At 48.4% G+C, this 14,512-nt stretch overlaps 1 protein-coding gene across 2 annotated transcripts in view; it reads right to left on the reverse strand.

The window, feature by feature from the left end:
- cpeb4b (cytoplasmic polyadenylation element binding protein 4b) overlaps window positions 1-14,512 on the reverse strand; it is a 147,369-nt gene that overhangs the window by 23,534 nt on the left and 109,323 nt on the right. For both annotated transcript variants that reach the window (XM_038795473.1, XM_038795472.1), the window contains one exon: window positions 7,388-7,477. In XM_038795473.1, coding sequence (XP_038651401.1) covers window positions 7,388-7,477 — 90 coding nt within the window. The remainder of the gene's footprint in view (window positions 1-7,387; window positions 7,478-14,512) is intronic.

The following is a 14,512-nucleotide window of genomic DNA, read 5'->3' on the forward strand; positions in this document are numbered from 1 at the left end:
CGCTAAGTCCGACAAGCGGGCTTAACGATTTTCGTTAAGCCCGACTTGTCGGGGCCTCCGACGTCGGGCTGCTAGCCCCGACGGGGGACCAGAATCGGTCCCCCGTCGGGAAGGGGCGCGATGCCGTAAAACCCGCCCGGGTTTTACGGCAGTTTGACGATTTCTCCCGTTTTGGGAGAATTTCGCCCCCTATCTCCCTCAGTACTCTTTATCTACAGTATGACCAACTCGCTAAACGTGCTATCCATTACTTCCTCAGCATTGCGGATGCTCCAAAGTGAGTACATCCACAGCTGGACACACTTCTTGCACATGAAGGAGCCAGGGACAGTGGACGTGTCCCTGAACTTCAACATTGCTGAAGAGGAGCATGACATAGGTCTGAAAAAAAAACCCAGCAATTTGATAATGTAGCAATAGAGGATGAAAAAGATGGTAAAGATGTGGAGCTGTTATGTTGTTGTACATGTGCAATTGTATATGGCCCATTGTCACACCTCCAGAGAGCAGGTCCATTTCAACAGGTTGAATTTTAGGTCGCATTCCTCGATGGTAGTGGCATTCAGTTAAGTCCTCAAAGGCGGGCAGCATGGTGGTGCAGTGGTTAGCACTGCTACCTCACAGCGCTGAGGTCCCAGGTTCGATCCCGGCCCTGGGTCACTGTCTGTGGGGAGTTTGCACATTCTCCCCGTGTTTGCATGGGTTTCACCCCCACAATCCAAATATATGAAGGGCAGGTGGGTTGGCCACGATAAATTCCCCCTTAATTGGAAAAAAATGGATTGGGTTCTCTAAATTTTTAAACAGAAAAAAAATGTCTTCAAAGGACTGATCGGGTGGCACAGTAGTTAGCACTGCTGCCTCACTGCTCTGAGGACCCGGGTTCGATCCCAGGTCACTGTGTGGAGTTTACACATTCTCCCCATGACTGCGTGGGTTTCAACTGCACAACCCAAAGATATGCAGGGTAGGTGGATTGGCCACGTTAAATTGCCCCTTAATTGGGAAAAAAGAATTGGGCACTTTAAATTTGTACAAAAAAAAATATTAAAATTTTCACTGCGTCCTCTAGACGTATTGTGAAGCTGGGAGGAACACTGGCGTCATCATGAGCATCAAAATTGAAGTTGAAAATGTTTGGAAAATATAGGTAGCTTATCAAGGATTTATATTTGTATTGGTAAACATTATAAATAAGGTTATAGTTTAAAGTGGGTTTAATTTAATGCTTCTATGCCTGAAAGGGTAAACCCTGTAGTTAGATTCATGCTGGACAAAGGCATTTGTATGTGTGGGAGTTGGATCAACAATGTTTCTATTATGCTTAGAGAGGGCTACGGCATGAAGAATAAAGAAATAAACCAGCAGTGGTTGCTTAGCAACTGGGGACTTGCAAGGTAGAGAAGCTTTTAACTTTTAGTTCAGTTAACTTGATTGCAGTTAAGGTAGGTAGTGAGAGAGAAGACAACTCGCACAGCTCTGCGAGGAGGAGTTGGTTTAGAAGGCTAGAGAAGGAACATCTCTCTCAGCTTTGCCAGAAGAAAAGCCATATTATGGAATAATAGTTAAGAAAGCAGATGCCGGATATCTAAGGTGCAGCTCGTTAAAGAACTAGGGAAATGTAGCAAAGTGGCTAAGTAGTCTGAAGTTAAGTGAACAGAGGCCAAGGTATTGTTCAGAAGAATTCAAGGCAGAGTAAGCAGTATTCTGAGTCAAAGAGATAATTGCAGTAACCAGAATTAAAGTTCAAAGGATGTAATTTTAATACAATTTGGAATTTTTAAAGAAAATATTTTATTGAGGCATTTGTAATTTTCACAGTTTAACACATTAACATTTCTTAAATAACCGCATGGGCCAACACACGCAAAAAACCTAAAAAGCATTGTCCCCTACTGCCCACGCCCTATTCCCTAATTACCCGTATACCGAGTTCCCCGTCCTTATCTAATACTGCCATGCCTCCTATTTTCTTCCTCCCCCTCCCCTTATTGCTGACGTTCAATTTTCTTTGAAGACGATGAACGGTTGCCATCTTTGGGCGAACCAGAGTTCATCCTTTCAAGGCGAACTTGATTTTTTTTCCAGGCTGAGAAACCCTGTCATATCACTGTCCCACACACCTCACTTCGGGGCTCCGAGTCCCTCCATCCCAGCAAAATCCGTCTCTGGGCCACCAAGGAGGAGAAGGCCAGGACATCGGTCTCCCTCCCCCCCATGGTCCCCGGATGATCCAATACCCCAAATATTGCAGTTCTGGACTCGGAGTTACCTTCCCTTCCAGGACTTCTGACAATGTCCGCAAATCCCTGTCAGAATACCCTCAACTTCAGACATGCCCAGAACATAGGTACATGGTTAGCTGGGCTACCCCCACACTGCCTTGGGACAAAAATCGGAAGGCATTGAAAAAAGAAAAGCAGTCTTGGGAGGACGGTCACCTTCACCGTCTGGACCCTTCCCGCTAGCGTCAGCGGGAGCATGTTCCATCTGTGGAAATCCCTTTTCATTTGGTCGACTGCTTTGCCCAGATTTAACTTGTGGAGCTGCCCCCACTCTTTAGACACTTGAATCTCTAAATATCTAAAACTCCCCGCCACCATTTTAAAATGTAACTCCCAGGGCAGCACGGTGGTGCAGTGGTAGCACGGCTGTCTCACAGCACCGAGGTCCCAGGTTCGATCCCAGCTCTGGGTTACTGTCCGTGTGGAGTTTGCACATTCTCCCCGTGTTTGCGTGTTTCGCTCACACAACCCAAAGATGTGCAAGGTAGGTGGATTGAACATGCTAAATTGCCCTTTAATTGGAAAAATTAATTGGGTACTCTAAATTTATATATAAAAATAAATAAATAAATAAATAAATAAATGGTAAGTCCCTGTCTCCTTTCCTGCCCCTGCCTGGATCACAAACATCTCACTCTTTCTCATATTCAACTTGTAGCCTGAAAATCGCCCAAATTCTCCTGGTACCTCCATGATTTCGGTCATTCTCCCCACCAGTCTGTAACATAAAGCAGCAAGTCATCCGCATAGAGAGAAACCCAGTGCTCCACATCCCCCCTCACTATCCCCCGCCATGCACCCGATGCTCTAAGGGCCATTGCTAAAGGCTCTATGGCCAGGGCAAACAGTGATGGGGAGAGCGGGCATCCCTGCCTTATCCCTCTCCCGCGATTAAAATATTCTGACGGTGTTCGGTTGGTTCTCACATTTGCCACCGGGGCCTGATATAACAGCCGGACGCAGTCCACAAATCCCTGCCCAAACATAAACCTGCCTAAAATGTCCCATAAGTATGGGCACTCCACCCAGTCGAAAGCCTTCTCCGCGTCCATGGCTACTACCACCTCAGCCTCCCGCCCCTCAGCTGGCATCATTGTAGCATTAAGAAGCCATCTAATATTGGACGTCAGGTGCCCATCTTTCACAAATCCCGTTTGATCCTCGCCTATTCCCTCCGGGACACAGTCCTCTATTCTGGTGGCCAAGATCTTTGCCAATAATTTAGTGTCTACATTTAAAAAGGAAATTGGTCTGTATGATCCACAGCTCTCCAGGTCCTTGTCTCGCTTCAGGATGAGAGAGATTGATGCCTGTGATAGCTTGGGGGAAGCACTCCCAAGTCCTTGGATTCATTGAAAGCCTTAACTAACAGTGGTCCCACTAGCCCTGAAAACTTTTTATAAAATTCCACTGGGAATCCGTCAGGTCCCGGGCCATACCTGATTGCATTGCCCCAATCCGTCTATCATTTCACCGAGCCCAATTGGGCCCCCCAAGACTTCCACTGGCTCCTCATCTATCTTGGGAACTCTAGCCTCTCCAGGAATTGGTTCATTCCTTCCTCCCCCGCGGGGGGTTCTGACTCATATAAACCACTATAGAATTCACGAAACACGTTGTTAACCACCCCCGGGTCCCTCACTACTTTCTCCTCATCATTAAATTTTTCCTATTTCTCTCGCCGCCTCCTGCTTCCTCAGCTGATGCGCCAACATCTTGCTAGCTTTCTCCCCATATTCATATACTGCCCCTTTTACCTTCCTCAACTGTCCCTCCGCCTTGCCTGTGGAAAGCAGCCCAAAATCAATTTGAATTGTCTGGCGCTCCTTCAGGAGCTCCTCATTTGGAGACTCTGCATATCTCCTACCCACATGTGAGATTTCTCCCACTAGCCTCTCCAGCTTTGCGCATTCAGCCCTTTCCCGATTGGCCCGAATCGAAATATATTCCCCTCTGATCACCGCTTTCAAAGCCTCCCACACTACCCCAGCCACGATCTCTCCCGTGTCATTGGTTTTTATAAAGCCCCGAATGGCCTCTCTCACATATCTTGTCGTCTGCTAACAGCCCGGCATCTAGCCTCCACTGTGGGCGCCGAGAATTTCCTGTGTTTACCTGTAGGTCCAGCCAATGAGGCGAATGGTCCGATACTATGATTGCTGAATACTCTGTGTCCACATCCCCCGCTAACAAGGTTTTGTCCAGTATGTAAAAAAAAAAAATCGATCCTGGAGTACACCTTGTGCACAAGAGAGTAGAATAAATATTCCTTGCTCCTTGGCCTCTCAAATCTCCACGGATCAACACCCCCCATGTGCTTGATGATCCCCAGCAGCTCTTTTGCCATTGCCGATACTTTCCCCGACCGGTCCATCCTAGGATTCAATACCGTTAAAATCACCCCCCATAACCAACTGGTGCGAGTCAAGGTCTTGGATTTTTCCAAGCATCTTCCTAACAAACTCGATGTCATCCCAGTTTGGGGCATATATATTTATCAACACTGCCATTCCCTCCAGTTTCCCGCTAACCATAATAAATCTGCCTCCCGGGTTGTCTCCATTTTCCCCACCTCAAATGCCACCCTTTTGTTAATCAGGATGCCACCCCCATTGTTTTAAAGTCCAATCCTGAATGGAACACTCTGTCCGACCCAGCCCCTTTTCAGTCTAAATTGATCCCCCAGCTTCAAGTGTGTCACCTGTAACATGGCCACATCTGCCTTTAACTGTCTCAAGCGTGCGAACACACGGGCCCTCTTGATCGGCCCATTCAGGCCATGAACATTCCACGTAACCAATCTGGTCGGGGGAGCTTTTCCCCCCCTCCCTGCCGATCAGCCATGACCTTTCCTAGGCCAGCCATTAGCCCATGGTCCGCACCTCCCCAGATCCGCCCCTCAGCAGCAAGCGCCATCTAGTCTCCATCTCCAGCCTCCTGGAATCTTCAGCAATCAGCCCCCCACCCCCACCCCACTCAGTCACTTTTCAGCTCACCCCCCACTTCACTCCCGTGAACTAGCCTTACCAGTTAGACTAGCAGGTCACGCACCTGGTTCTAGGATTCTACCAACTGCTGGAACTTTATCCCCCAACTTTTAACACAAGTTTTCAAAACAATAGCACCAAGCACAGAAAGCAAACAAACCATCCGCTTAGGGGTCCAGGCTTAATGGCCCATTCCCCCCCCTTTACAACATCTCATCCATCCCATCACCCTCAAACAGAGCCCCAAACAATAGAAGTGAAAACAAGCAGGATAAATGGAAAGACAGGAAAAATTATGCATGCAAAAACTCAGGCGGATATCTTTCCTTCCTAGAACATCGCAATTTGAGAATTTTTCTTCACCCCTGCTCAATTTCTTTTCTTTTCTATTTTTTTTTACAATCACACAAAATAGGAAGAAACTGTACCTTGGTACATACACTAAAAGGTCAAAGTTAGATAGCTCAGAGAAATCCTTCTCTTCCCGGTCATCATAACTCAAGTTACAGTGCACCACAGAACCTTTTGATTTAAATCGCTACCGACCAGTTTTTTCCTTTTTTTTTTTTAAAAGTCATTATGGGTCCCCCAGGTTGTTGTCTTTCATAAAGACTGCCACTTCTTCCGGCGAGCCAAAATATAGTTCCCGGTCCTCGTAGGTTACCCAAAGATGGGTCGGGTAGAGCAGTCCAAATTTTATTCCCTTCGCATACAGGGCCGCTTTAACTTTATTAAAACTCGCCCTCCTCTGAGCAACTCTGCTCCCAAGTCTTGGTAAACCCGGATCTCGGCTTCTTCCCAGACGAACCGTTTTGTCTGCTGAGCCCATCTCATGATGCGCTCTTTGTCCAGGAATCGATGCAGCCTCACCACCATCACCCTCAGAGGCTCACGATCCTGGGGCTTGCACATAAGTGCCCTGTGAGCCTGGCCCGCCTCCAACGGCCTGTCGAACGCCTCTGCCCCCATCATTTTCTTAAACATCTTCACAACGTATGCACCCGGCATCCGATCCTTCCTTTCCCTCTGGCAGACCAACGATCCAAATGTTCTGCCTGCGGGAACAATTCTCCAGGTCTTACACCTTTTCCAGCAGCCGCTTTTGCCGATCCTGTAAAATGCCAATTTGTAGTGCCATCCCAGTGGACTGCTCCTCTTGTTCCGTCGCCTGCTCCTGTAGCTTTTGGATCGACTGTCCCTGGGCTGTTACGGTCACCTCCATCCGCCGACAGCCTCCTTAAATCGAGGCTACCACCTTGGTCAGGTCCTCCGTACATTCCTTACAGTGCTGGGCAAACTTCTCATCCAGGTATGTAACCAACTGATCCATCGACCATTGAGCCGGCGGGGCCGGACCTCGCTTCTCTGCCATTGCAGCCACCAAGCTCAGATCCTCACTTCCAACCAGCTTTTGATTCCTTCTTTTGCGATTACTTTCTAAGCGCAGTTCCATAGGATAGGGGTCCCCTTCTCCTCCTCTCACTTTTATCCACTTATGTTAGAAAAAATTTCAACGAAAATCCAGTTTAAAAGCCGTTAAAAAAAAACACCAAGAGCGGCAGCTGCTAAATGTGCGACTGTTCACAGCATAGTCGCCACCGGAAGTCTACAGTTTGGAATTTGAGAGTTAAAGCAGTTGTGAACAGTTTGCAAAGCAGTTCTTTGGGAATCAACCTACATCACCGATTCTTAACCCCATCATCCACACAGCCTTCACCTCAATCAAGTGCTGATTCTCGCTTTTAATCTTGGGAGCTAGCCCCAATAAACATACAGCCTGCCACATCCTCAGCCTGCAAGCAATATTTTACATAAATATTCTTTCAAGTTGAAACTACTGACTTAAAGCAGAATGTTAACATAGTTCTTAGTGTTACTTTAATTACTCATGTAATTTTAGCAAGATTTAAACATCAAAACTGACTCAAGTATCCTTGATATTTATTTTGGTAATCATCAACTCCTTACCATTATGCACAATAAAGGTTAAAATAAAAATGTACTGTGCATTTTTAAAGACAATGAAGCTGAAGACAGTACAGTTTAAATGTGACCTATCCCCCCTCTACCAACACACCAAAAGTAATATCAGATTCTAGATCTAATTTGGCTTACCCTTTGGTGGAAAGTATGACTTGCTTTCTGCTTTATGAGGCCAGTCAACAACCAGAGAACCAAAACGACGAAAGCTTGCTGTGATTTCATCTGTTTGAACAAAAATATGCTTAGTGTCTCCTGGCTACATGGATCACTTTTCTGCAAGGCACATATAAAATACATTCCACATCTGTGGCCCTGGAAGAGAATAAATTGCAACAAAGACAGACTAAGATTTCTTGACCCAGAGACCACTACTTGATGTTGATAGACATAATACTCCTTGCACTTCATTGTGCAATATAACACATCTTGAGGAATTATGGGCTTTGCAGATGATCAGTTGAATGTTACTTGATTTAACGTTGAATAAAGTTGGTGTGCCCAAATATTAACTTTTTAAAAAAATATTTTTTATTCTCCTCCTTTTTCACATTTTCTCCCAAATTTACACACCAACAATAAACAATAATCAGTAATAAATATGTCAATCCCCATATCAATAACAACGATCCCATCCTCCCACCAAACCCCAAACATTAGCCTGCATGTTCACATAAACAAATAACAAAAAGGAATCAGGAATCACTCATAGTCACCATTAACACACCGGCCCCCTCCCCCCAACCCTCCCACCCATCCCCCCCAACTAATGTTCGATGTTATCCAGTTCTTGAAAGTGCATAATGAATAATGCCCATGAACCCCTCCATCCTTCCCCTCAGTTCAAACTTAACCTTCTCAAGAGTCAAGAATTCGAACAGGTCTCCCAGCCACGCCAGGGCACAGGGTGGAGAGGTTGCTCTCCAACCCATCAGGATCCACCTTCAGGCGATCAAAGAGGCGAAGGTTACAACATCTGCCTCCGCACCCGTTTCCAATCCTGGCTGGTCCGCCACCCCGAATATGGCCTCCCGGGGGACCGTGTCCAGTTTCACATGCACCACTGTAGAAATTACCCTAAAAACTTCCTTCCAGTAATCCTCTAGCTTTGAACAGGACCAAAACATATGGACGTGATTAGCCCCCCCACCCCGCGCAACGTTCACACACCTTCTACTCCATCAAGGAATTGGCTCATCCTCGCCCTCGTGAGGTGTGCTCTGTATACCACCTTCAGCTGTATCAGTCCCAACCTCACGCACAAGGTGGAGGCATTCACTCTACGGAGCACCTCACACCAGAACTCCTCCTCCATATCCTCTATCAACTCTTCCTCCCTGTTTGCTTTGATCCCTTCCAGTGGTGCCTTCTCCCCTTCCAAAATAGCCCCGTAAACCGCTGACACTACCCCCTTCTCCAGTCCCCCGGTCGTCAGCACTTCCTCCAGCAATGTGGAGGTCGGCTCCACCGGGAAGCCCTGTATCCCCTTTATGGCAAAATCTCGAATCTACATGTATCTAAACATTTAAGGGCAGCACGGAAGCATTGTGGATAGCACAATTGCTTCACAGCTCCAGGGTCCCAGGTTCGATTCCGGCTTGGGTCACTGCTGTGCGGAGTCTGCACATCCTCCCCGTGTGTGCGTGGGTTTCCTCCGGGTGCTCCAGTTTCCTCCCACAGTCCAAAGATGTGTAGGTTAGGTGGATTGGCCATGATAAATTGCCCAGTGTCCAAAATTGCCCTTGGTGTTGGGTGGGGTTACTGGGTTATGGGGATAGGGTGGAGGTGTTGACCTTGGTAGGGTGCTCTTTCCAAGAGCCGGTGCAGACTCAATGGGCCAAATGGCCTCCTTCTGCACTGTAAATTCTATAAATTCTATGATTTCCCCTTGCTCCAGCCCATACCTCTCTTACAGCTCCTTCAGTCCTGCAAACCGACTGCCAAGAAATAAATCTTTTAGTGTCTTAACCCCCTTCTCCTCCCATTTCCGAAAATTTCCATCCCACCTCCCTGGCTCAAATCTGTGGTTCCCCCGAATCGGCATTTCTCTTGAACCTGCCCCCAACCTGAAGTGTTGGCGAAACAGCCTCCAAATTCTCAATGAAGCTATTATTACCGGACTCCCTGAGTATTTCCCAGGGGATATCGGGAGCAGCGATGTTGCTAGTGCTTTCAATCCCTACCCCCTGCACAAACTCTCCTCCATTCTGACCCACTGGAAATCAACCCCTCTGACCCAGCTCCGCACCTTCTCCACATTCGCCGCCCAGTAGTAATACATCAGGTTCGGAAGACCCAAACCCCCTGCCTGCCCGCCTTCCCCTCTGTAACAGCACCTTTCTAACTCTGGCCACCTTCCCTCCAAATATGAATGACGTAATCCTTCCCTCAATCTCTCTGAAAAAAGCCTTTGGCAGGAAAATCGGCAGGCATTGAAAAACAGAAATCGCGGCAACACGTTCATTTTAACCGCCTGTACCTGACCCACCAGTGACAGAGGGAGACCATCCAAAATATCTCGAGCTGATGTTGTTTGTGCGGACACTCACCCTCGATCCTTATATAGTAGCTTTACCCAGTTCACAAATCTTGGTCCAATCCCAAACCGCTCCAGAACTGCCATCAAGTACCCCCATTCTACCCGGTCAAACGCCTTCTCAACATCCAATGCCACAACCACCTCTTTCCTTCCCCCTCCCTACCGGTGCCATAATGACGTTCAGCGCCCTTCTAACGTTTGAAAAGAGCTGCCTTCCTTTCACAAACCCAGTCTGATCCTCACCTATCACCTTCGGGAGGTACTCCTCCAGCCTACCCACCAATATCTTCGCCAATACTTTTGCGTCCACCTTCAGAAGCGATATGGGCTTATACGACCCACACTCTGTCGGATCCTTATCTTTTTTTTAGCAACAGGGAGATCGGTGCCGACCCCAAGGTTGTGGCAACACCCCCTTCTCTATCGCCTCTTCAAACATCCCCACCAGCAGGGGTGCCAGCTTATCCTTGAATTTTTTATAATATTCCACCGGAAACCCATCTGGTCCTGCCACCTTCCCCTACTGCATCCTCCCAATCGCATCTTTTATCTCCTGCTCCACTATCGCTCCTTCTAATGTAGCCCTGTCACCCTCCCCTAACCTCGGGTACTCCAACCCATCTAGAAATTCCTGCATCTCACGGTCTCCCCCAGGTGGCTCTGACCTGTACAATCTCTCATAAAATTCCTCAAAAAGCGCGTTAATCAGATCCAGAGACACCACCATCTTTCCTGCCCTATCCCTCACCTGCACAATTTCCCTTGCCGCTGCTTCTCTCCGGAGCTGACCTGCTAACTCCATGTTCATAAATTGCACCCCTTGTTCGTCTCAGTTGGCGCACCACCTTCCTGGTAGATAGTCGGTCAAAGTTCGCCTGTAGTTCCTTCCTCTTTTCCAGCTTTGTTGGGTCCCCATCTTCTGCATAACTCCTATCTACCTCCAACATCTCATCTATTACCCTCTGCCGCTCCAACCTCTCCTCTTTGTCCACCCTGGCCTTAAACAAAATCACCTCCCCCCTGACCACCGCATTTAGAGCCTCCCAGACAACTGCCTTTGACACCTCACCCGTATAGTTGAAACCTACATATTCCTTAATTACCTTTTCAATGTTGTCACAGAACACTTGGTCCCCCAAAAGTCCTACATCTAATTTCCACCCCAGCCTCTGCGCTACCCCCTTCTCCAGCACCATATCCACCCAATGCGGAGCATGATCTGACACTGCAATTGCCGAGTATCCCGACCCCTTAACCCCAGCCAGCAAAGCCTTCCCGCCACAAAAAAGTCGATCCGCGAGTATACCTTATGGACTACTGAGAAAACGAGAACTCCCGTTCCCTCTGGTGCAGAAACCTCCAAGGGTCCACCCCTCCAATTTCCACCATTAGCCCAGCCAATGCCTTCGCCCCCGATGGGACCAGCGAGCGCGGCTGTGACCTGTCCAACCTTGGCTCCTGCATCAAGTTCCAGTCCCCCCCCCACTATCAGTTCGTGTGTGTCCAAGTCGGGGATGGCCCCAAACACCTTCTTTGCAAATCCCACATCGTCCCAATTGGGGCCGTATACACTTAATAGCGCCACTAACCTCCACTCCAGCGCCCCTGTCACAATCACATATCTACCCCCTGATCTGCCACCACCATCTCCTTCTCCAAGCGTACTCTTTTGCTGACCATTACCGCTATCCCTTGAGCCCTTCCGTCAAATCCAGAGTGAAACACCCGACTAACCCAGCCCTTTTCAAGTCTCACCTGGTCCTTCACCCTCAAGTGAGTCTCCTGCAGCATTGCTACATCGACTTTCAAACTTTTAAGATGCGCAAGCACCCTTGACCGGACCTCCTAACACCCTCACGTTCCAGGTGATTATCCTAACTGGGGGATCTCTCACCACCCCCAGCCTTCTTATCCGCCATCATCATACCAGCGGGCCCTGCCCCACCCCTATCCATTATTAACATCTAGCCCCTCCCCCCCTGCATTTCCTCTTGAAAAAACATCTCCCAGCATCAATCCCTTCCCCCCCCCCCCCCCCACCCCCCCTTTGCTTGCCTCGTAGGCCCATCGAAACCTGCTAACCAGGCTCCAATGCCCGCAGCCCTCCTCTCACCTCCGTTCACTAGCCGACTTTAGTTAGCTAGCGCGGGTGGCTTCCCCTGCCAAGATGTACCGTGCCCTCCCACTCCCAGTCCCAGAGAAAGAAAAAACAAAAACAATGCAACCCATACAATTCATTAAACTAAGATGTAACCGTTGCAACACAGAATGCCAATCAACCCAACCAATAACTTGAACTCTGTAACAGTGTGAAGAGAAGTAAATTACAATACACGTCAGTAAAAAGAAAGTTATAGCATTTATACATTTTCCAGCTCCCCAATCACAGTGTACAGTCTCTCTTCCAGCTCCACTTCTCACGTCTGTCCCAAGCCTTCTGCCCTCACGAACGCCTCAGCAGCCTCCGCTGTCTCGAAATAAAAATCTTTGGCATCATTCGTCACCCTCAGCTTCGCCGGGTATACCATACCAAATCGCACCCCCTTTTTGTACAGTGCCGCCTTCACTCGCCCAAACGCCGCTCGTCTTTTTGCCAATTCCACCGTCAAGTCCTGGTAGATCCGAACTCCAGCACTATCCCACTGCACCTAGGGGCTGATTTAGCTCACTGGTCTAAATCGCTGGCTTTTAAAGCAGACCACGCAGCACGGTCCGATTCCCGTAACAGCCTCCCCGGACAGGCGCCGGAATGTGGCGACTAGGAGCTTTTCACAGTAACTTCATTGAAGCCTACTCGTGACAATAAGCGATTTTCATTTCATTTCATTTCACCTCGCGTTTCTGCTTTGCCCAGCTTAACACCTTCTACTTCATGCAGTACTTACGGAAGCAGATAATTACTGCTCTTGGCGGCTCATTCACTTTGGGCTTCGGCCTTAATGACCGATGAGCTCGGTCCAGCCCGCACCGGGAGGGGTTCTCACCCTCCCCCATCAGCTCCGCCAACTTCTTAGCGAAGTACTCTGTTGGCCTTGGACCCTCTGTCCCTTCGGGCAAGCCCACAATTCTCAGATTGTACCTCCTCGAGCGGTTCACAAGTCCTCGAGCTTTGCTCGGAGTCTTCTGTAGACCTCCACCACCCTCTGCAGCTCATCCCCCATCGAGGTGAACTGGTCGCTGTGCTGCGACATGGCCTCCTCCATTTCCTTCTTTTTCTTGCCCTGCTCTCACCTTGGCCGATGTTTTTGCCACAGCTACACTCAGCGGGGCGATTGCCTCCTCCACCAATGACTTCAATGCGACCGCTGTCTCGTTCCTCAAAGCCTCCATGTGCCTCGCAAACTGCTTTTCCAGCTACACCGCCATCACCTCGGTCATCTTCTCCACTATTAGTGCAACCCCACCATTCGGTCCGGCATCTGCCATCTTAGAACATAGAACAGTACAGCACAGAACAGGCCCTTCGGCCCTCAATGTTGTGTCGAGCAATGATCACCCTACTCAAACCCACGTATCCACCCTACACCCGTAACCCAACAACCCCCCCCCTTAACCTTACTTTTTAGGACACTACGGGCAATTTAGCATGGCCAATCCACCTAACCCGCACATCTTTGGACTGTGGGAGGAAACCGGAGCACCCGGAGGAAACCCACGCACACACAGGGAGGACGTGCAGACTCCACACAGACAGTGACCCAGCCGGGAATCGAACCTGGGACCCTGGAGCTGTGAAGCATTTATGCTAACCACCATGCTACCGTGCTGCCCTTCACTTTTTGTCAGCACTTTTGCTCGTCCTCTCATTCAACGGCGAGCCCACGTTTCCTCCCTTCCCTTTCTCTTTTTTTTTTAAACAAACAATTTTATTGAGGTATTTTTTGGCATTGTAAACAGTTACAGATAACAGAAATATTCAAACAACAACAGAAAACCAATACTTCAATCAAACCATAATGCACATACCCTCTCCTCTCCCATAGGCACTACCCGCTTATTTATCCCTCCTATTCTACTCTATTCTCCTGTTTCCTCCCTTTCTCGACTCTGCTTTTCGCATCCTTAAATAGCTTATTATTTTTCCTTTTCTTTTTTTCACCCTTCTTCAATCTCTTTTTAAAAATTAGAACAAAAATCTTTTTTCCTTCCTTCAAACAAAAAAGGGGGAAAAAAACTCTTCTTTTTGTATTCTTCCAGAATTTCCCTGGAACCGGGCTTCAGTCTTCTTATCACATTCTAGGCAGGAGCCATCCGATGTGGGATCTCACCTACATCGCGCCCTAGCTTCGGGCCTGCCGCCTCGGCCTCCATTTGGCTCCGCCGCCGCTGCTCCTTTCAAATTTTCAGGAGAGAGAAAAAACAAAATTCTCTCCGTGCTCTTTGAGCCCTCCGGCTTTCAGGTTGTTTCTTAGGGAACAAAGTCGCGATCCCCGTTCCTCCTCCACGTGCAGTTGCTCCGCCGAACCCACCAGGACCAGTCTCTCCTCTCCCACCCTTCCAACCCTCCGGCTCCGTGAAACTGAGCTTTGACGCTTTAACAGGGCAAGGGAGGCAGGGCCGACCATGGAGAAGTTTCATTTTTTTTTAAAAAACCAGCGGGGAACCCCCCGAAAAAGCTTCTCCTAACGCGGCCGCTCCGCTCGCGAACGCCACTGGAAGCCCCCCAAATATAAACTTGTCCTATTTATAGATTTTAAAAATATTTTGGAACAAACTAATTT

Source organism: Scyliorhinus canicula, chromosome 4 (assembly GCF_902713615.1).
Source record: "Scyliorhinus canicula chromosome 4, sScyCan1.1, whole genome shotgun sequence".
NCBI lineage: Eukaryota > Metazoa > Chordata > Chondrichthyes > Carcharhiniformes > Scyliorhinidae > Scyliorhinus > Scyliorhinus canicula.